The sequence below is a fragment of the Hyperolius riggenbachi genome, chromosome 1 (genome assembly GCF_040937935.1).
Source record: "Hyperolius riggenbachi isolate aHypRig1 chromosome 1, aHypRig1.pri, whole genome shotgun sequence".
Lineage (NCBI taxonomy): Eukaryota > Metazoa > Chordata > Amphibia > Anura > Hyperoliidae > Hyperolius > Hyperolius riggenbachi.
This window is the reverse complement of record NC_090646.1, coordinates 252,961,581-252,983,421: the sequence shown is the minus strand read 5'-3', so window position 1 is coordinate 252,983,421 and position 21,841 is coordinate 252,961,581. Positions and strand designations below refer to the sequence as shown.

Here is a 21,841-nt window from a genome sequence, read left to right as displayed (position 1 = left end):
CATGCTCAATCGGATTCAGGTCAGGTGATTGACTTGGCCATTGCATACCATTCCACTTCTTTCCCTTCAAAAACTCTTTGGTTGCTTTTGCAGTATGCTTTGGGTCATTGTGCATCTGCACTGTGAAGCGGCGTCCAATGAGTTCTGAAGCATTTGGCTGAATAGGAGCAGATATTGCCTGAAACACTTCAGAATTCATCCTGCTACTTTTGTCAGCAGTCATGTCATCAATAAATACATGAGAACTAGTTCCATTGGCAGCCATACATGCCATAACACTACTGCAGAGTTCTCCCCAGAATTTTTTCAGCCAGGTGACATAAAAAAGTAGCCGGGTGAGGCAAGAAGAGAGAATGCAGGGCTGGGGCTTCTCTGCACAACTATGCTTACAGCATCGGAGGAGGTGAGTCGATGACAGCTGGGTGCTCACCAAAACTAGCCAGGTGGAGCACCTGCCTAAAAGAGCCTTGAGAAAACACTGCTACCACCACCATGCTTCAGTGATGAGGTGGTATGCTTAGGATCATGAGCAGTTCATTCCTTCTCCATACTGTGTTCTTCCCATCAGTCTGGTACAAGTTGATCTTGGTCTCATAGGATGTTGTTCCAGAACTGTGAAAGCTTTTTAGATGTCGGTTGGCAAACTCTAATCTGGCCTTCCTGTTTTTGAGGCTCACCAATGGTTTGCAGCTTGTGGTGAATCCTCTGTAATCACTGTGGTGAAGTCCTTCCCTTGATTATTGACTTTGACAAAAGCAGCAGGATGAATTCAGAAGTGTTTCGGGCAATATTTTCTGCTCCTATTCAGCCAAATGCTTCAGAACTCATTGGATGGTGCTTTACAATGCAGATGGACAATTACCCAAAGCATATTGCAAAAGCAACCAAAGAGTTTTTGGAAGGGAAAGAAGTGGAAAGGTTTGTAATGGCCAAGTCAATCACCTGACCTTAATCTGACTGAGCATGCATTTCACTTGCTGAAGACAAAACTAAATACCCCTAGAACAAGCAGGAACTTAAGACAGTTGCAGTTGAGGCCTGGCAGAGCATCACCAGGAATGAAACCAGCGTCTGATGTGTGTATGCCTTCCAGACTTCGGACTGTAATTGATTCCAAAGGATTTGAAACGAAGTATTAACCTCCTTAGCGGTAACCCTGAACTGGATCCATGGGAAGTAAGTAATGTGCAAAATCTGTGGGAGGCACATATGCAAACTGTTGTAATTTCTACACTGTTCACCTGATTTGGATGTAAATACCCTCAAATTAAACCGGCCATTTGCAGTTAAAGCACATCATGTTTATTTAATTTAAAATCCATTGTGGTCGTGTAAAGAGCCAAAACTGTTAGAATTGTCAATGGCCCAATATTTATGGACCTGACTGTATATCCAAGCATCTATGTCTTTAATATGCATTGTAATGGTGTGACGAGTTGTTTCATTTTTACTTATGTTCCTAAGGGCTGTTTTCCACAAGCAACTGATACGCAGTAAAATGGCTGCAAAACTGCTGCTTGGTAACTGCTCTTTGAGCACATAGTTTAGCCGCCTGTGGAAAAAGGCTCTTAGGGCCCTTTTCCACCAGCGCGTTTGCGCTGGCTGAATCGCAAAAACTCAAACTGCTAGCGATTTTACAATCGCTACGGTTTGCTTTTTAACCACTTGAGGACCCCCCCCTTAAGGACCAGCGTTGTTATTTGTGATCTGTGCTGGGTGGGCTCTACAGCCCCCAGCACAGATCAGGGTGCATCCAGAGCGATCAGATCGCCCCCCTTTTTCCCCCACTATGGGGATGATGTGCTGGGGGGGTCTGATCGCTCCTGCCTGCCGGTGTTGCGGGGGGCGCGCGCATCTCAAAGCCCCCCTCCGTGGCGAAATCCCCCCCCCCCTCCCTCTCCTACCTGGCCCCCCTGGTGTTCCGTTATCCGTCCTGTGCAGCCAGTGACAGGACGTCCCCTGTCACATGCCGGCAATCCCCGGCCGCAGATCGCCAATCTGCCTTACGGCGCTGCTGCGCAGCAGCGCCGTACAATGTAAACAAAGCGGATTATTTCCGCTTGTGTTTACATTTAGCCTGCGAGCCACCATCGGCGGCCCGCAGGCTATTCACGGAGCCCCCCACCGTGAATTGACAGGCGCTCGCACGAGCGGCTGCTTCCTGATTAATCAGCCTGCAGCTGGCGATGCAATACTGCGTCGCTGGTCCTGCAGCTGCCACTTTGCCGACGCGCAGTATGAGTGCGCGGTCGGCAAGTGGTTAACATAGGAATCGTGGTAGGTCATTTCCACTACTGCGATTCGTTTTTGCCAGGAACGCGCGGCGGAGCGATAATTGCCGCGATTTTGCTATGCAGTGCATAGCAAAATCGCGGCCGCAAACATCGTAATCGCCAGTATTTGCGATTCAGCAATCGCTAGCGTTCAGCGTGAATGCTAGCAATTGCTAGTGGAAAAGGGCCCTTAGTGTGTTTTTTTTTTTACTAGAGAAGAAGGATCAGAACCATATGGTAACTAAGCATTTCTACACCTGTAAAAGTGGTATTCTAATTATACAACGAACTACAAAATGCGAATGATGCATGATTTTATATCATCTTTACCCATGTGGTTGAAATACATATTGGATGTTAGTTACATCTCCAGCAGGTGTAGTTATAGTTCACTTTGTATCGGCATTTTCAGTATCCTGACTCCTGAATGACCAACTCTGGAAATATCCAACTGGATACCTCAGGCATGTGTGGTGTTTTGTTTAACACTGTTTAGGCCACTTTAATACGGAAGGCTGAAAGTGGTAAATTCATTTCCTGTCAGTTGCTCCCATGGACCGGCAGGGGCCTACCATGGAGTCACATCTGTGCGTGGCTGGGTTCAGATGTGACTTTTCACAGGTTTCTACCACATGTCAAAAGGTGACGTGGTATTATAAATCCTTCCATTCGGCTTTATTTTAATTGCCCATGGCTGGCAGCCGTGAGGCTGAACTGCTTGGCAAGCATGTAGTTCAGCTGTACATCTGAAAGAGGCCTTATAGTGATTGTCGCCTTGATTCAGTCCTTGTTCACACCTGCTATATATCAGCATACAGGTATACCAGTACTTTTTGGCAGCATCTTTAATCCACAGTACTTAAGCTCCTCCCATAAATTCTTAAGATAGTTTAGAATTTGGCTTTATCAGTACAGCTTTTCAGTCGGTGTTTTTACAGACCAGAGAGGGATGAAACAGGAACATACACAATGACTGTTACAAACTCATGAACGATTGGCAGGCCTCTATTCCGGCTGGCAAAGTTTAGTAAAAAGAAATACTGGGAGATCCTTGGACCCAAACCGGACATAATTCTCTCATGATGGCTGATAGTATACATCTTTGGTAGCACTGGTATCTTTATTTTTCCGTAGGTTTCCAAGCACAATGCCAAGGAAAAGTAAGAAACCTATTGTGCGATTTGCACTGAACTTTTTCCAACAGTCTTCAGCATTGTTTATGTCTAGAGTATAAATCTGTTAAATAAGAAAGGGAAAATAGTCATTCCCAATCAGCACACTTAAACTTTTTCCATATAAATTATGCTGTGCATGTTAAAGGAAAACCTAATATACTGATAACCTAATAATGTCCAACACACAAATGTTTATAATATTGCAAGCAAGTATTCATACGCACACATACAGGCCCTTTTACACTTAATCAGTTGCTCTCAGTTATCCTGTCTTGGACAATTGTTTATGCAAATAAGGAGCTTCCTACAGAGACCTCACTTTTTAAGAATTTTGTATTTGTGTCAAAGAATTTTGATATTTTTGTACTACAAGACCTTGCAAGATGTGCTTCATGTTTACATTGCAGTCCTTTCTACAAATGCAGAAACCTATAAATGGAAGGCAGCTGGAAGGTGGATATGATCATAATTTTATACAGCACATCCTGGAGTTCAACTGATGTATTTGTTAGCTTGATTCCTTCCGAGGTGGCTGCAAGTTCACTTTAGCAGCAGTCAGACCTATGGATTCAACTCCCTGGTTCTTAGTGAGTAGTCTCCCTCCAGCTGGGAGATGAAATAGTGTCATTGCATCTCCCAGCTGGAGGGAGACTACTCACTAAGAACCAGGGAGTTGAATCCATAGGTCTGACTGCTGCGAAAGTGAACTTGCAGCTACCTCGGAAGGAATCAAGCTAACAGTTTTATTACTGTATTATTATTTAGAAATGCAGCTGTGGGGCTGTTAGGTAGCACTGGATCTCTGTATAGCCTTTTCAGTTGCATGTACCTCTGACCCTGTACCTAAATTCACTATACCTAGGTGGGATGTGACCTTTCAGCAACGTTGCTCTGTGATTAAAGAATAATCGCACCACAACGGCTTTGGCACAGTCTGTAAGGAACCTCATAGTGATGGAACACTAAAAATCATATTTGCTTTAGGAACAACATGGTGTTCCTAAAGCATTATTATAGCACGTACCCCTTTTATTAATTACTGCATTTTCCAACATCTCAAGTACCCCTTGATGCACACATATATTCATTAGAAGCGCTCTAGCACTGCTTACACATCCAAATGAAAAAGTCACCTGATGAGCGAGATGTCCTCCTATGAGTGCTACCGCAGCATAGTAGGGAAATGTCTGGTCACAGCTTACTCCTGTCAGCGTCAGTCCTGCCAGCATTGCCACACTAAATCCACTAAGCCAGGACTTGGTCTGCTCATTAAAGCGCAGTGCTGTAGACTTTACCCCGACAATCACATCATCTTTCTTATCCTAGAAAGAAACATTTTAAAAGAAAGGCATTTTTTTTTTTTTTTTTTACACAAAAGATTTTTGTTATTAAAATTACTGGGTTCATCTATATTTAAAAGAATATTTTTCATTAAAACATTTAAAGGGGCCCTATGGCGAGAAATTGTAAAATTTATAATATGTCCACACATATACAAATGTTTTTTCCAGAGTAAAATGAGCCATAAATTACTTTTCTCCTATGTTGCTGTCACTTACAGTAGGTAGTAGAAATCTGAGAGAAGCAACAGGTTTTGGTCTAGTCCATCTCTTCATAGGGGATTCTCAGGGATTTATTTATTTTCAAAAGCACTTAGTGAATGGCAGTTGCTCTGTCCAACTGCCAAAAAACTGTGTAGGGAGCAGAGGCGCTGGCCAGTAGGCCTGAAAGATAAATCGAATTTAAATCGAAATCGCGATCACCAAGATCACAATTTCAGAATCGTGAAAGCGGCGAATATCGCGATCACGTCATTTCCACATGAGGAAGTTTGAAGAAGCGCCTTCAAACTTTCCCAAAGTCCCAGTGCCCGCAGCGTTGGACATACCTTCCATCCTCTATCGCTCTCTGCCGACTCTTGTGCTTGGCAAAACTTCGGGTTCCTGTACGTCACATGATATACAGGAAGTATGCCGTGCAATAGAGCCTGCAGGAGGCAAAGTGGATAGATGGGCATTGCTGGACTCGTGCTTGAAGCTATGTCCAGAACTGATGCAACTTGGGTGACAGAGGAGGCACAGAGAGAGACAGCGTGGGCACAGAGAGAGACACAGGAGACACAGAGGGGGCACAAAGAGAGAGACAGAGGGAACACAGAGAGAAACAGAGGGGGCACGGAGGCACAGACACAAAGGAGGCAAGAGAGAGACCCAGAGGAGGCATGAAGAGGCAAAGGGGGTACAATGAGGGACAGAGGGGGAACAGACAGGCACAAAGGGGGGGAACAAAGCTTGATTTGATGGAAATCGTGAATCGAATCGAAATCGTAATTTTGGACAGAAATCGCTCAATTCAATTTTTTCCTAAAATCGTTCAGGCCTACTGGCCAGCATCTTTGTTTAAATCCTTTTTAGGGAATATCTTTATAAAGAATAAAAGTCTTACTGAGAATCCCCTATGAAGAGATGGGCTAGTCCAAAACCTGTAACTTCTGTCAGATTTCTACTTTGAGTCATTTTACTCTGGAAAAAAACATACTTATTTGTTTATGTTTGCACATATTTTAAATTTTACAATTTTTCGTCATATTGCCCCTTTACATGTGAAAATTAGTCGAATTTTACGTTTGAAGGGTCAGTTTACATTGAATGCACTGTGCATGTCAATTGCCATCCAGATACTGTGCCATTAAAGAGAACCCGAGGTGGGTTTGAAGAATATTATCTGCATACAGAGGCTGGATCTGCCTATACAACCCAGCCTCTGTTGCTTTTCCAAATCCCCCTAAAGTCCCCCTGCACTCTGCAATCCCTCATAAATCACAGCCAAGCTGCTGACAAACAGCTTGTCAGAGCTGGCTGTGTTTATCTCTATAGTGTCAGTCTGCTGCTCTCCCCGCCTCCTGCAGAACTCTAGTCCCCGCCTGCATCCCTTCCCTCCGTGCTGATTGGAGGGAAGGGACGGGGGCAGGGACCGGAGCTATGCAGGAGGCGGGGGAGCAGCTGAGACTGACACTACAGATGTAAACACAGCCTCACAGCACGGCTGTGATTTATGAGGGATTGCAGAGGGACCTTAGTGGGGTTTGGGATAGCAACAGAGGCTGGGCTGTAGAGGCAGATCCAGCCTCTGTATGCAGATAACATTCTTTAAACACACCTCGGGTTCTCTTTAATGTAACAGTTTAATGCATTGCCATTTCATTGAAAAACGCATGGACTAGGCAAAGTAATGGATACACTGACAACACATTTAGTGTAAGCCTAACCTAAAACTAAATCCAGATGGACTCTGGAAGAAAAAAAAAAACCTGTTGGCCCAACCATTGTTCTTTTGGTGGATAATCCTGATCTGACTAAATGGGGCAAAAAAGTGCTAACAACAGTAAATGGTTATTTAAAGTGAACCCAAACTCTTGCACAGCACACAATGTACAGTCTTTATTTCACATAGTTGCTAAAGAATCCACTTCTCTGTCTGTGTTCTGTGCTTCAAAGATTAGATCAATGTGTCTTACTAGCTCTTTTAGCAATTGTGAATAGAATGTAGGAGAGCTCTGCTGAGGCAGCTCTTGCATGCAGTAAACACCAAGGTTTAACCCTTTGCTCCCTGCAAAAGTAAAACCAAGTTAAAACTAGTTTTTATTTAGAATTACCATAAATTGCAATGAAGAATTTTATTCCCATAAATGTTGCCATGCTGTGGACAATCTTTTAGAGCAGAAAGGAAGTTCTGAGTTTATTTCCACTGTATGTATTACACTTCAACAATGAAACCATACCCAATGGTATCCATAGCAAACATTTTATGTTTTTTGTTGTTTTGTCAGAGCTGGCTTACACATCTGGCTGCTTGCTGTGCCGATAATGAATGCTTTTCTGCTAATGAGCATTGTTTCCCGTTGGTTTGTGGCAGCGGAACTGCAAATGCAGCCAATGCTAGAAGCTACATGTGGTGTCTCTGAAAACTTGGTCAACCATGGCACTTGCGCAATCGGCAGTAAACGCATTGAGATGAACACTGCCATTCATCTCAATGTAGGATGCGGTGAATCTTGGTGGTAAACGATGTGCATGGACACCGGCAGTAGCCAGTGTAAACCGGCCCTCATGCTACCAACACAGCTGGCAATTTTGATCCTTTTCAATAATAGAAATGGAGAATTATCACATTGTCTTTAGATAGTAATGGTCATGTCTAAGAAAACTTGTGGAGGGGCATGTGATGTGTCAGCTGATAGATTTGCAAAGCTCTGATTTGTTGTGATCACATCCTGCTTTAGCACATGATTATGACTAGCAAATCAGACTTACATATCTATCACATGACCAAACTGAAAGCATGCTTCTCTGTGAGTTCTTGTAGATAATTATCACTATCTTTAGACAAAATCCCACACAAACATGGCAATTTGATAAAATAGAAAAAAAAATAGTTTGTTCTGATTATTTTCCTTTTGACCACTGGCCAAAGCATCCATTAACTTGAGTCGCTGGTCACATTTTTATTCAGGGACAAACAGGAATTACCTGATGGGCATAGATGGTATCATAAATCAGTGTCCACATGACTCCGGAGACATATAGAGGAAGACAAACTGACCAATCACATGATCCTTTTATAGCAGACCAGCCCAACAAGGCTCCCCAATTAAAAGTCAGTCCTGTGTAAAAAGATCAATGCATTCAGATCACTGGCTCAACTGCAGATGACAAAGGTTGAATGCGACCATACCAATCTAACATTCATAAGTAAATTAATTAAGGTCTGTGAAGCAAGACATAATACTTTAAAGGTGCGTACACACGCCGGATTACTGCAAACGACGGGTCGTCAGACCCGCCCGCGGGGTGGCCGTTCTGCCGACAGTTTGCCAGTGTATACAGTCTGTCGGCAGGCTGATAAGGCTGGTTGTTACAGATTCGCTCAGCGGATCTTAGCCTGCCAACAGACTGCACACACTGGCAAACTGTCGGCAGAATAGCCGCCCCACGGGCGGGTCTGACGACCCGTCGTTTGCAGAAATTCGGCGTGTGTACGCGCCTTAAGTTTCCTTGAATTTTATGACATTCCACTCTCCCCATCCTTATCTGAAAAGATTATTCATTATTATCTCAGCTGAAAATGTGTATAACCGTCCACTGATATTACAGGCCTCACACTTTTTAACAAACAGTTGATAAGAAGTGAAAAGCCTAAGGGCCCATTTCCACGGGCAGTTGAACTGTGTGTGCTCAGCAAGCAGTTGCCAGGCAGCAGCAAGCAGTTGTGAGAGTTTTAGAGGCTTTTCACTGCCTATCAACTGCTCGTGGAAATGGACACCATCTCACACAACTGCTTGCTGTTGCCTGGCAACTGCTCACTGAGCGCACAGTTCAGCAACCTGTGGAAAAGGAACCTCCATGATTCAGCTCTTGCCCGACATCAATCATTCCTGTTGGAGCTTCCTTTGCAGATCCCTCAGCAAAGTGTCACCACTTCTATTCAAGAACCCCTTACAGGCTTACAGCAAAAACATCCAAGCAGAATGCCTGTACCAGAAGTGCAGCCCAAATCAATCCGTCTTGTAGCCTTCCTGCAGCTCCTAGCAGTTTTACGGTGGCAAGGCGGCATGTCACCTGACCCGATGCGGGCATGCCGACTTGCGTGCACTAAGAATGCCGGTAAGCCACAGCTGCAGGAAGGCTAAGACTTTGCTTGAGGCTTGGTAAGTATTTTTTTTTGGGGGGGGGGATTTGCGCTTTCTCAGCCGGCAAGCACATGTATCCGGTAGCAGACTGCCCCCGCCAGTGTCGGATACCAGGGACACTGTTGTGCTATAAATACTAGTAACAACCCTATATTTCTGTTTTTATCGTTGCTTGTTGACAGAAGGGATAGTTCAAGTTCAAACTTTTCAACCTAGTTTTACTGAGGGTTAGAGATTTTGATTTGCCCCATTCCATACAATTTGCATGAACTAAGGCATGGACCTGAGCTGGAATTACAAGCATCTCATTGCTCATCTCTACTGAGGATATTTGCAGGTTTACCTAATACAAGTTGTGGCCAATATGTGATCCTCTTCATTAGTGGATATGTAACTACCAGCGATAAAGATGCAGCTCCAAGTGCAATGCTAAGAATAATCAAAACAAACAATGTATTAAACAAAACTTGAAAAGTCAGTATGGAGTAGGAGTTGTCAAGCATAATATGCTGCCCCATGATGTACTTACCCAGGGCTTCCTCCACCCCTTGCAGCTGACATGTCCCACGCAGCCTCTCCACTTGCAGCCGCCGGCCCATGGTTCCTGCCAGTGCAGAGGATGACCTTGAGGTCATCCTCTACTGCGCATGAATGAGCTTCACTGTCAGTCAAGTCCATGTTGTCCGCAGCATACTGCGCAGGTGCAGAACTACTGCAGACAATGTGGACTTGATTGACAGTGGCGCTTGCACAGGCGCAGTGGAGGAGGTCGGCACCGGTGGGGACCCCAAGCCAGCAGCGAGCGGAGATACTGCGTGGGACATGTCGGCTGCAAGGGGCTGAAGGAAGCCCCGGGTAAGTATATCACAGGGCAGCATATTTTGCCTGACAACTCCATTAAAGTAAAACGAGCCTCCTAAGGGAGGTTGTTTATAGATAATGTGTTATTTCAAGGGGCAGCGGGCATTAACTAACCTATAGGTGCTATACATCACAAGAGATTTTTCAAATACTTAAAATCTGTTACTTTGGATTCAGTTGCAGAGATAGCAACACGCATCCTTCCCCAGATAGGCAAAAAGGACGCTGGACATCTGGGCACCGTCGTAGGCTGTAATGTGAATTACGGCTATAGCAGGACTCAGAGAGTAATTTGTGTGCCAGCAAAAGACGGAGCCCAAATTACGAAAAAAAGTGCAATTCAGCTGGCTGCCGAAATGCATCTTACCCTTGAGTCCATGGCGACCTGGAGGGGGAATAGTAAATTCTGCTGCCAGGAAATTGGCAATAGCAGGATGAGCCATTTTTTCGTCTTCACCCTGCGCCCTTTCTGCATGTATGCCATCCTTCCTGCCAACAAAGTGTGTATTGGCTGTCAATCTTTTGATCAGTGCAACTGCTTCAGAGTTGAAATACTATCTGCTTTCTGCAGATAGCATGTTTGAGCCAGTAAAAGCCACACAGCCTGATTTATTTACAAGTGATGTCAGCTGTTGCCACGGTGATGCATCACTAGTAGAGTGGAAGGAGTATGAGGATGCCAGGCAGATAGCTTCTCTTGCCTGGCACTAACAGCAGGATCAACCAAGCAATATTACACACACACAAAAAAAAGATAAGATTATGCGTTTACTAAGAGAGGAATAAAAGTATAGCAAGAATCCTGTAAACACTCTGGGTTAGCACTATGAACTGCCTCTAAGGTACAGCCTGATAATCAGTATACCCTGAGGACAGTTCACAGTGCTCAGATGCATTGCAGAATAATTCTGCATGACAACTCACTGCCCATTCAAGTCTCCGTTGCAGTTCACACTCATAACACGTGTGTTGCATTCCTTATCATCATATGCCCAGTCAACTCACCTGTAGTAATTCAGGCACAAAAGTACACACAAACCCAAACTAAGCTGTCCTCCAAGGAACACCAAGGACTGGAACTGGGAGATGTCACCAGCAGCAATGGGGCGACTTGCTGTTCTTTCCACCTTTAAAGGAAATGCATGCATTTTAGAGGGCATTGTAGCCAGTCTAAGGCTGGCATTAACATTGTTCTATTTATTAACTGAGCAGATCAAGGACATGTGAATGAATCCTATGCAAGGCACATATATCTGTTTCTAAGGGATCCATTGGTTTAGTTAAACTAAAGGCTGTATGGCCTGAATTATTATTCAGGACATAGAGGCCGATTGCTGATGGAGTTTAATGGAAGCCTATGAAGACACACATTGTCTGTTCTCAATAGGCTTATTACTGCAAACATTCTTCAGTTGGATGGAGGCAGAAGAAGGTGACCTGTGACCTAACCTCCTGTCATCTTTCTGCCTTCATCTCATCTTCTGCCTCATTCTGTCATCTTTGCCACCACTTAGGACAAGGATTGCAATTCTGATGGGAGCCCCAGCAGAAGCATACTGCCGGAGCTCCCCTTTGGAACAAACCAATAGAAATCCTGTGTGAAAACAAGGAGAGAGGAAGATCGGCACTGCAGTAAATCGGTTTATTCCATAGTGAGGCACAACATGTACAATGCACAGCAATGTGATAGTAGTGAAACATACCAGTGCTGGAAGCAATGTGGGGAGCGGTGGGTGATGGGCACTGTTAGCCTTACAGCCGTTTCGCGCAGATATGCGCTTCTACAGAGGCTCTAAAGCGCATATCTGCGCGAAACGGCAGTAAGGCTAACAGCGCCTAGCACCCACTGCTCCCCACATCGCTTCCAGCACTGATATATTTTACTACTATCACATTTATGTGCATTGTACATGTTGTGCCTCACTCACTGGAATAAACAGATTACTGCAGTGTCGAGCTTCCTCTCTCCTCCATGTTTTCACACAATCTTATTGTCACGATCAGAGCACACAGCCACACCATAGAGAGAGAAGCAAAGCGGGCCCTGCCAGCTCCCTGCTCAAGCATATTGCAACTTGCTGTAGTGCCAACCATACTTCTGTTGCACACCAATAGAAATCATGACCCCTCCTGAAGGATTCTCATTGATCCACTGAGTGGTGAACCAATGAGAATCCACTACTCCTACCCCTCCTGCAGTGGGATTTCTATTGGTTTGTTTCATGCCAACAGGCAAGGAGCTCCAGCAATATGCTTTAGCTGGGGCTCCCTTTGGTATTGCAGCACTTGTGTCCGGCAGAAGCGGCAACCCCATTACAACAGATGCAAAATGGTGCCAGTGTGAAGAACCCAGCGTATACATACAAGATATGCTGGGAACTCACTGTTGTGCATCTGTCCTAATGTGAACCCAGCCTAATGCTGGGCATACACGGCTCATTTTTGAGCCATTGAGATGGCTCGATAGATAATATCTGACATGTCCGATCTCCCGCTCGATTGTTTCGCCGGTCAATTCCGGATTGCAGTGAATGGAAAAAGATAACAAAAACAAGCGGAAGATAACAGAATTGACTGCGGCATTGAGCGGTGAAACAATTGAGCGGGAGAATCGAGCGGCAAAAACGAGCCGTGTGCGCCCAGCATTAGACGTCTGTGTACATACACATTTAAAATGCCAGGCTTTACAAAGCTTGTTTGCACATGGGATTTTTAAAATGCCTAACACTTCTGCAGACATTTTGAAGCATTTTTTTTTTTAAATATAATAATGCTTCTTATTTACTGCTATGGACATTCACAATACTGAACGTTGTTTTTTTTAATGCTTGACTTTTTTTTCTCCTAATGCTCACATGACCTTAATGGCAATTCTTACCCTCATTCAATGTTATTTCATAACATACCTTTTTGTCAAAATCTTTGTCCCACATATCATTAATAGTACAGCCAGCTCCACGCATCAATATGGCTCCTGTGCCAAACAAGGCTAGCATAGAAAGGTCAGGGAGGCTCCCCGGATCTGCGGCTAGTGCAATGCTCCATGTGCAAGGGAGATACAGCAACCAAGTGCCTGCATTGCAAAGAAGATAACAAGTTTAATAAGCATTCAAGCACAGAAAACACAAAAATGAAAAATGTACGCATTGAACCAGTAACGCGTAAAAATGTATGTGTTAATGTTCCTGGACTAGCGGGAATGCGTAAAAATGTACGCAATGCGGCCCGCCGACCTCCGAGGTCGGCAAGCTGCCAGCGGGGGACTGGAGCAGCAGTGAGTGACTACGAGGGCACAGGATGGCTGCATGGGGCTGGTAGAAGCCCCAGGTAAGTGAAACTTACTTTTTTATTTTGCTTGAACCTTCCCTTTAAAGTGATTAAGATTTTTTTTTTTTTCCACTGGCACAATCGCTCTATAATTTTTTTTGAGGGTGTGCAGGTTTTCTTCATTGGTATACAACAGCCAAATAACTATTGAACAATTGTTTGGCAATTATATACTTATGAAGAGGACCTGCCTGCCCTCAAAACAACTGTCTGTATAAGGATTGTGCTGATGGAAAACAAGATTTCTTGATCACTTCAAGAGTGTGCAGACCATCACGATTTCCACTTTCATATCGACACAGGTTCATCAAGCCTATAAAGGTGATTGCATCTCACATGGACTACTGTAAGTGGCAGGATAGTGTACTGGTTAAGGCCTCTGTGTCTGACACAGGAGACCAGGGTTCAAATTTCAGGCCTTCCTGTTCAGTAAGCCAGCACCTTAATTATTTAAGTATTAAAGTATAATTTATTAAGTATATAGCGCTGAAATATCAGTAATGTACAGAGTATATTGTCTCGTCTCTAACGGTCCGTCAGTGGGGCTCACAATCTACGCCTCTTCCATAGTCATATGTCTATGTATGTATTGTGCAGTGCATATATCATAGTCTAGGGCCAATTTTAGGGGAAATCCAATTAACTTATCTGTATGTTTTGGGGATGTGGGAGGAAACTGGAGTGCCTGGAGGAAACCCACACAGACACAGGGAGAACACCTTGTTCAGTAAGGAGACCCTGGGCAAGACTCCCTAACATGGCTACTGCCTACTGAACATGCACTAGAGGCTGCAGTTATGGCGCTTTGCGTCCGCCAGGAGAAAAGCCATGCATGCGCAGTGGACTCCGACTAGTGCGATAATACCGGGAGTGTTTACAGATGACTGGAGTGGCCAGGGAGGCAACAGTGTCCATGAAGCTGGAGGAAGCCCAAGGTAAGTATCAATTCTTTACCTCCCTTCATCTCAGGATCACTTTAAGGCTGGTACACACTTTCAATTATGATTGGCCAATCACTGACCCATTTTAGCCCTTCCATGTGGTATGAGGGTCAACTGATGTTAAATGCAATGAGCAGATTATGTAGGTAAACCCCCGTTCTACATGGTCAATGATTGGCCAATCATAACTGAAAGTGTGTACCAGGCTTTAATAAAATTAGGCTCATTGGGCTTGATTCACAAAGCGGTGCTAACTGTTAGCACGCTTGTGGAAAGCCCCTTTTCACGCCTAAAAACAGTTTGTGCGCGCTAACTAGCGCTCATGCGCAAAACTTTGCATCGCACTATGCGACGTTAAGGTCGCACCCAATGCGCCCATATAGTCGCATCAGGTGCGCCGTTTTCGACGCACCGCGTTGCGACGTTTTGCGCACACCGGACTTTGCGCATGCAAAGTTTTGCGCGCGAGCTGATTCACTTTTCTTGGTGCTAACTAATTAGCATCCTAGTTAGCACGCCCAAAGCCTTTGGGCGTGCTAACTGGTTTAGCACCGAATAGTGAATCGGGCCCATTGTGTTTTCATGAAAAAGGTGACACTTCTGCTCACGATTTGTTGAAGACAAAAGTACCGGTAGTTAAAATCCCAACTCCAGGCACAAACATTTTCCTAATCCTTTAGATTTCATATCTGTATGAGCCCCTTCACTATCCAGTGCCAAAAACAATACCAATGATTGTACTTAGTCAAGAGCTCCTTCCTGAACTCTTATTCCCAGAGCTCTGGGCTGTAGTCATCTCTGTTCTCTTGCATTCTGAATAGCAGTACTATGTACTGTAGAGCAAAGCATCAACTTATGCCAAATGACCACATTTTTAAAGCAAGGTTTTTTTAACTTATGCCAAATAACCACATTGTTAAAGCAAGGTTTTTAGCTGGATAATTTTTTGACATGAAAAAGGTAATACCTGGGCACTCTGCTTATCAAGCTGTTGGATGGTATATGTTAATTTGTGCCTGGGGATAAGTGTTAAACATTTGTATATTATTATTTTTTAACTTTACCTATAGGTTTATCCAGTCTCATAAGCCGCAAGTATGGCTGGACACTTTCTGGCATTGACTGAACCGCTGAAGCTGCAGTAAAGCTATGCTTTTTAGAAACAGGCGTAGTTGTTTTCAGAGGTGTACTGTGACACATAGAAGGATGCCAAGTTCTCAGAAAAGAGTTGTGTAACTTGTTCTTGTGAGTCCATCTAGAACCCCGTAAGGTGTTTTTGCAGAAGTCATTTTTATGATAGTAGCCAACCCAAGCACTGTAGACATTATAGGTACATGGTCTGTACATAGTCCTATCGATGGACAACAGTGTCTGAAGCATTCTCAAAGATGCCAGAGCCATTATGGACCTCTTACCTACAAATGATAAAGAAAACAGATGTAAGATCAATCATTGTAATATATACAGATCAATCACTGTAATGTATAGGTTACGGCCAGAACCCGAAGTGTGGCCACTTCTAGTTCTGGCCGGCCACTTCGGGTTCTGGCCGGCCAATTTGCGAAGTGGCCGCAGCGCAGCGGCCAATGTTAGAAATGCAAAGCTACACTTATTTTACGGCCGTCTCGCTGCGGCCAAATGTATTAAAAGTTGCTTAAATTTAATTAAATATAGCCGGCGGCGATGTGATAGATGAAGCCGCCGGCTTTCGCACTGCCTCCCCCCCCCCCCCCGATTCTCTCCCCCCCCCCCCCCGCCTCTCTCCTTGTCCCCGCCTTCCATACAATACGGAGCCGCCGGGAGAGTCGTTCGTCGCGGCAGGGGAAGCAGAGCGGGGAGGCTGCAGACATTGCTTCTGCCAGCGCCCGCTCTGCAGGAACGGCAGGATTCCCCTGCCGCGACGAACGACTCTCGGGGACACGCGTGTCCCCGCCCGGCTGCTCCGTATGTCGTATAGGAGGCAGGGGAGAGGAGAGAGGCGGGGGGGAGGAGGAGAGGAGGAGGAGGCAGTGCGAAAGCCGGCGGCTTCATCTATCACATTGCCGCCGGCTATATTTAATTAAATTAAGCAACTTTTAATACATTTGGCCGCAGCGAGACGGCCGTAAAATAAGTGTAGCTTTGCATTTCTAACATTGGCCGCTGCGCTGCGGCCACTTCGCAAATTGGCCGGCCAGAACCCGAAGTGGCCGGCCAGAACTAGAAGTGGCCACACTTCGGGTTCTGGCCGTAACATATATATAATATTGCTAGTTCTAGAAGCGTACTGGATGTTTTTTTATGTCACCTAGTACATACTATGCAATATCCTGTCAGATCCATGCCTCGAAACAATAATTTCTAATAGGTCCGATCAGGTTTCCGATTGATTTTTCCGATCACTTCTGCACAAAATTGGAAACCTGATTGGACCTTTTGGAAATTATCGATTTGACCCATGGATCTGACGGAAAATTGCATTGTGTGTAGCAGGCATTAGAGCTTATGTGAGATGGAGTAAGACACTTCCAGCCATGATTTGGGGAAGGGGGGGGGGGGGGGGGGTCACAGACTGCAGCAGAGAGGGTTGACTTGCCCATGTCCACGCCTCTTGCCACTGCAATATACACTGCTCTCTATCTTCTGACCCTTCCGACCTGCACGGCTGAAGTCAGGAATATGGAGGGCAGAGACATGGGCACTTTAACCCTATCTGCCACAGTCTGCACCACCAAAAACAATTTCACTATATATATTACTGTTACTTTATAAATCATGGGCTTGTAATTAGGAATGGACGCAAAACTGAAAAAATGCACTTTTATTTCCAAATAAAATATTGGCGCCATACATTGTACTAAGGGAAGATTTTAAACGGTGTAATAACCGGGACAAATGGGCAAATAAAATGTGTGGTTTTTATTACAGTAGCATGCATTATTTTCAAACTATAATGGCTGAAAACTGAGAAATAATTATTTTTTTTTCTTATTTTTCCTGTTAAAAACATTTAGAAAATAAAAGTTCTTAGCAAAAAGTACCCCCAAAGAAAGCCTAATTGGTGGCAAAAAAAAAACCAAACAAGATATAGATTGTTTCCTTGTGATAAGTAGTAATAAAGTTATAGGCAAATGGAAGGAGCGCTGACAGGTGAAAATTGCTCTGTTTTTTTAAGGGGAAAAACCCTTGGAGGTGACGTGGTTAAAGTGGGATGAAACTAGACTTAGCAATAGTGAGAAGAGTTTTCAAAGTACAATAGGATCAGTTTAACATAGTTTCCCACCACTAAATATATAGGTTGATTACATTATGAAGTGCCAGTTTGTGTATAGAGCCTCCCTGTTTTTTCCCCCTAGATTTTTTTTTTTTTTAATCGGCAAAAGCCACCCACTTCTTCTGCCATACTGGGCATATGCAGCCCCTACACACGGATGTAGATGGACACAGCCACCTGGCCTTTTAGGAGATATATAGACTCTCTGCTGGTTATAATCTTCTCCTCCCCACCTTGTAGTGACACATTACCATGACAACGGCCAATGCGTCACTTAGAAATGGACCAAAACCATTCAGCTGCTACTGGACCAGTTACTGAAACGTCAGTGTGTTCTGGGCTGTGGCAGCCACACAGTTTGGGTCCATTTTTGAGGGACGCGTCAGCAATTGCTATGGCAACGCATCACTATGAGGGAGGAAGAGTAAGAGAATAACCAGCAGAGAGCTTCCTTCTGCTTGGAACCCTCAGGTATAAAGGCACTGCAGCGACACATAGGTAACTGTATAAATATATGTATTTATAGAAGAAAGTGGTGGTGGGGTACACTATGTTAAACTCATAATCTTGTACCTAGTAATAGGTACAAGAGGTCCAGTTTCATCTGAAAAAAGTCTGTGTAGCAGAATTTTCAAAGCTAGTAGAAAGACAAAGTAGTATATCAAAGCAATGTGGGTATAGATTCTATGTAACAAATAATACTTACAAAGGTGGGTTACCACAAAAGGCAACCACTGTATAGGCAGGTGGGGAACATGAACCTGACCCCACTCAGGTTAAGAAGTTGCTCTCTGTAGATTTGAAGAATGGGGCAACACCCCTTCACCAAGGGTTGACACAGCATGCAAACAGTAATACAACAGAGGCACCAAAATTATTAATATACACTAAAAAGTTTAATGTACTCCTGAAGCCATATAAATCACCTGTTTAGAAAAAAACATAATGGAATTACTTACCTACTCTAGATTTCCCTCGCCATCATATTGGGCACTCCACGTCTCCCATTCCGCTATAATTATATTTTCTAATTTCGCCACGAGAATAGTAATAGCGCCGACCCCCTTCCAGGTCAGCGCAAACTCCTTCAATACACTGCGCATCTCCGTGACAGGCCATCTCATTGTGTGCTAAATCACAATGTGCAAACTTCCATCATTCAATTAAAAAGATACAGTGAAAATGTATCTATTGTATCCTGCTCTGGTTGCGGGCTGCGGACAGACAAGCTCACAGCTCACTGCGTAGTGAGAGCTGTAAGTCAGTTTACACATGATGTGCGTTTGGAGCCGGGGTGCGCATTATTAGGGACAGTAATATACTATTATTACTTATGGACGAGCAGGAGAAGGCGGCGGATCATAGAGGCAGCACTGAAGATAAACTGCCGCTTCCTCTCCACAGCATCGACGTTCCATTAAAAGTCGAAGATGACGGAACATCAGTGCGGGGACACCAGGGGGCAAATGATGGTAAGGTTTTTGTTGTGACTTAGTCACAGCACCCGCAGCAAGAAAACCCAGATGTAATAAAAAAAACACTTGCGGTTCAGGGGTACTTTAAGAAGGGAGGTAGTAGTGGACTTACCTCCCCATAGACGACTCGATTTTAAACAAAAATGCACTTTGTGATATATTCCAATGTGCAACGCGTTTCGCAGGTATGACCCACTTCACCAGCAGAATGAGGAGTAACTGGGAGACAAAAAAACTGTTAAAGTGTATTCCAGTGTAATATATGTACAGATAAAAAGTAAAAATAATAGTCATAAAGCTATAGTTAACTTATATTGAGCCTAATATAAATGAATCACTAAATACATTAAAGGAAAAACAAACATGCAGAAACATTAGATCCTTAATGTAACAAACTATTAATGCTCTATACAATTCTAAGAATCAGTAATAACTTGCAGTCATAATTATACCTTTATTAGACATACCAGTAAATATAGACTATACATACCCACTGTATACCTAGCGAGCCATAAAGAGCATTAAAGAGAACCTGTATTGTTAAAATCGCACAAAAGTAAACATACCAGTGCATTAGGGGACATCTCCTATTACCCTCTGACACAATTTCGCCGCTCCTCGCCGCATTAAAAGTGGTTAAAAACAGTTTTTAAAAGTTTGTTTATAAACAAACAAAATGTCCACCAAAACAGGAAGTATGTTGATGTACAGTATGTCCACACATAGAAAATACATTCATACACAAGCAGGCTGTATACAGCTTTCCTTTTGAATCTCAAGAGATCATTTTTGTGTTTCTTTCCCCCTGCAGCTATCTTCCACTGAAGTGTCAGGCTGTTTCTTCCTGCAGAGTGTAGACAGCTCTGCCTGTATGTAATTCTTCAGTATGTGAAAGCCCAGCCAGCTCAGAGGACGATTTATCCAGCTTGTAAAAGATAAGAGAGAAGAGAGAAGCTGCTCTAATCTAAACAATACACAGGCAGTGTGCATAGAGGGGCCTGGAAGGGGGAGTTCATAGCAGAACCACAACACTGAAGAACTTGGCAACCTTCCAGACACAGGCCGACAAGTCTGACAGGGGAAAGATACATTGATTTATTACAGAGACTGTAATAGTAGAAAGTGCTGCAGTAAGCCAGAACACATTAGAATAGCTTTTGGAACTTGTAGGATGATAAAAAACAGGATGCAATTTTTGTTACGGAGTCTCTTTAAAGATCAAAATTTTAGGTGAAAATAACTCTGGTAGCGGCGAATGCAAAAGGGACTAGGTTAAAGCATAAGCATTAAAGGATACCTTAGTCTTCAGTAAAATTGAGTGCGCCTGCGCAGTGTGCTCCCGGTCAGCATCTGCATAGTCCTCGCTGACCCTCCTGACCAGGAAGTAGCTTCAGAGGGTCGGTGCATGATAACGGAGGGGGACAGAGGAGAACGGAGGGAGCAGTGGGCATGAGGAGAGCCTACTACATCTGCCGTTTTTACATTTTCCTGAAGACTAAGGTATCCATTAAGCTGTGTAGAAACTGCAGGGACAATGACTGCAGAGTTACATTTCAAGGACAACTGAACTGAGAGGGATATGGAGGCTGTCATATTGATTTTATTTTAAGCGATACTAGTTGCCTGGTCATTTTGTTGATCTTGTGCATGCAATACTTTAATCACAGACCCTAGACAAGCATGCAGCAGATCAGGTGTTTCTGACATTGTCAGATCTGACTGGATTAGCTGCATGCTTGTTTCAGTTGGGTAAATTAGACACTACTGCAGCCAAATAGATCAACAGGGCTGCCAAGCAACTGGTATTGTTTAAAAGGAAATAAATATGGCAGCCTCCATATTATTCACACTTCAGTTGTCCTTTCAGCATACCCATGAAAATACTGAGCATGTGCAAAGTCATGCAGCCAATACATTACCCCATAATACACAGCAGCACTAACCTTGGAACAAGAGCACCAGGAATTAATCTGTGAGAGGGAGGCAGTAATCTGGCCTAATGCTTCAAATAGGAAGCTGGTTGTGAGGGAGTAGTGCTAAAAATAGCACGGCGTGCAGCAGACCCTTGCTGCAGATAAGCTGTGGAGATAATTTCCTAATATGAGCCCTTTGACAAGCAACAGCAAGCACTTTGACAAATAGCCGAACTGCGGAAGTAAATACAGCGTGCAGAAAACTGTGAACAAACCAGAGAAGGCTAAACTCTATGTGACAAGCTCATGACATCACGCACATGCCCAGTGTGCTGGAGGGACTGTGCGGACATTTTACAAGTGGTCAAAGAAGAGCGTGTTTGCCCACAATTGTGAAAGTAAAATCAATTATTTTAGAGGGAAACGAATCGATTCCTTGGATCTGGGGTGATATGAGGTGCCCATTATAGAGCAGCATATAATTAATAATAATATTAGAATATAGTATTAAAAATAATGTTGTAAAGCGCACTCCTATAAAAAGGTCTAGCCTAGCTGATAAGGCATTTTGGCGAAATGCTGCCATCTTATGGCCTAAAGTAGGAATTACATGGTAAAGATAGGTTATATGATGGAAAAAGTATAGTACAGCAGTATTGTCGAAGAAAAAAGGGGAATAATAAAAATAATTCTCAGTAACAGATCTCTCTGATTGAATCTGATCAGAGAGAGATCAGTTGGTACGCCTGACCTCGTTTTTAGATCAAAAGTTTTTTAATGCTTTGTTATTAGCTGTGCTGTGACATAAGAGTAACAGCACCATCCTCTCCCTTTAGCGACCCCCCCCCCCCTTACGCTCTGCTTATCTGTGATGCAGAACCCACTTATGGGCATGGAGGAAGTATCAGTACTTCCTCCTCTCTGTCATTACTGT

At 43.9% G+C, this 21,841-nt stretch overlaps 1 protein-coding gene across 3 annotated transcripts; it reads right to left on the bottom strand.

Annotated features, from left to right (window-relative positions):
• Positions 1–2,570: 2,570 nt before the first annotated feature.
• On the bottom strand, positions 2,571–21,216 carry COQ2 (coenzyme Q2, polyprenyltransferase). 3 transcript variants are annotated; one of them, XM_068232731.1, is made up of 9 exons: positions 20,938–21,216; positions 19,107–19,229; positions 15,331–15,681; positions 12,905–13,071; positions 11,004–11,125; positions 9,481–9,566; positions 7,978–8,111; positions 4,582–4,770; positions 2,571–3,509 (listed from the first exon to the last, which is right to left on the bottom strand). In XM_068232731.1, exons 3-9 carry the CDS (start codon positions 15,665–15,667, stop codon positions 3,351–3,353), a joined length of 1,194 nt encoding a protein of 397 aa, XP_068088832.1. In that variant the 5' UTR covers positions 15,668–15,681; positions 19,107–19,229; positions 20,938–21,216; the 3' UTR covers positions 2,571–3,350. The 3 variants fall into 3 exon arrangements, with proteins under 3 accessions (XP_068088832.1, XP_068088822.1, XP_068088841.1); XM_068232721.1 differs by having other exon boundaries at positions 19,107–19,213; XM_068232740.1 differs by lacking the exon at positions 20,938–21,216 and adding an exon at positions 19,561–20,859 and having other exon boundaries at positions 19,107–19,213.
• Positions 21,217–21,841: the final 625 nt, after the last annotated feature.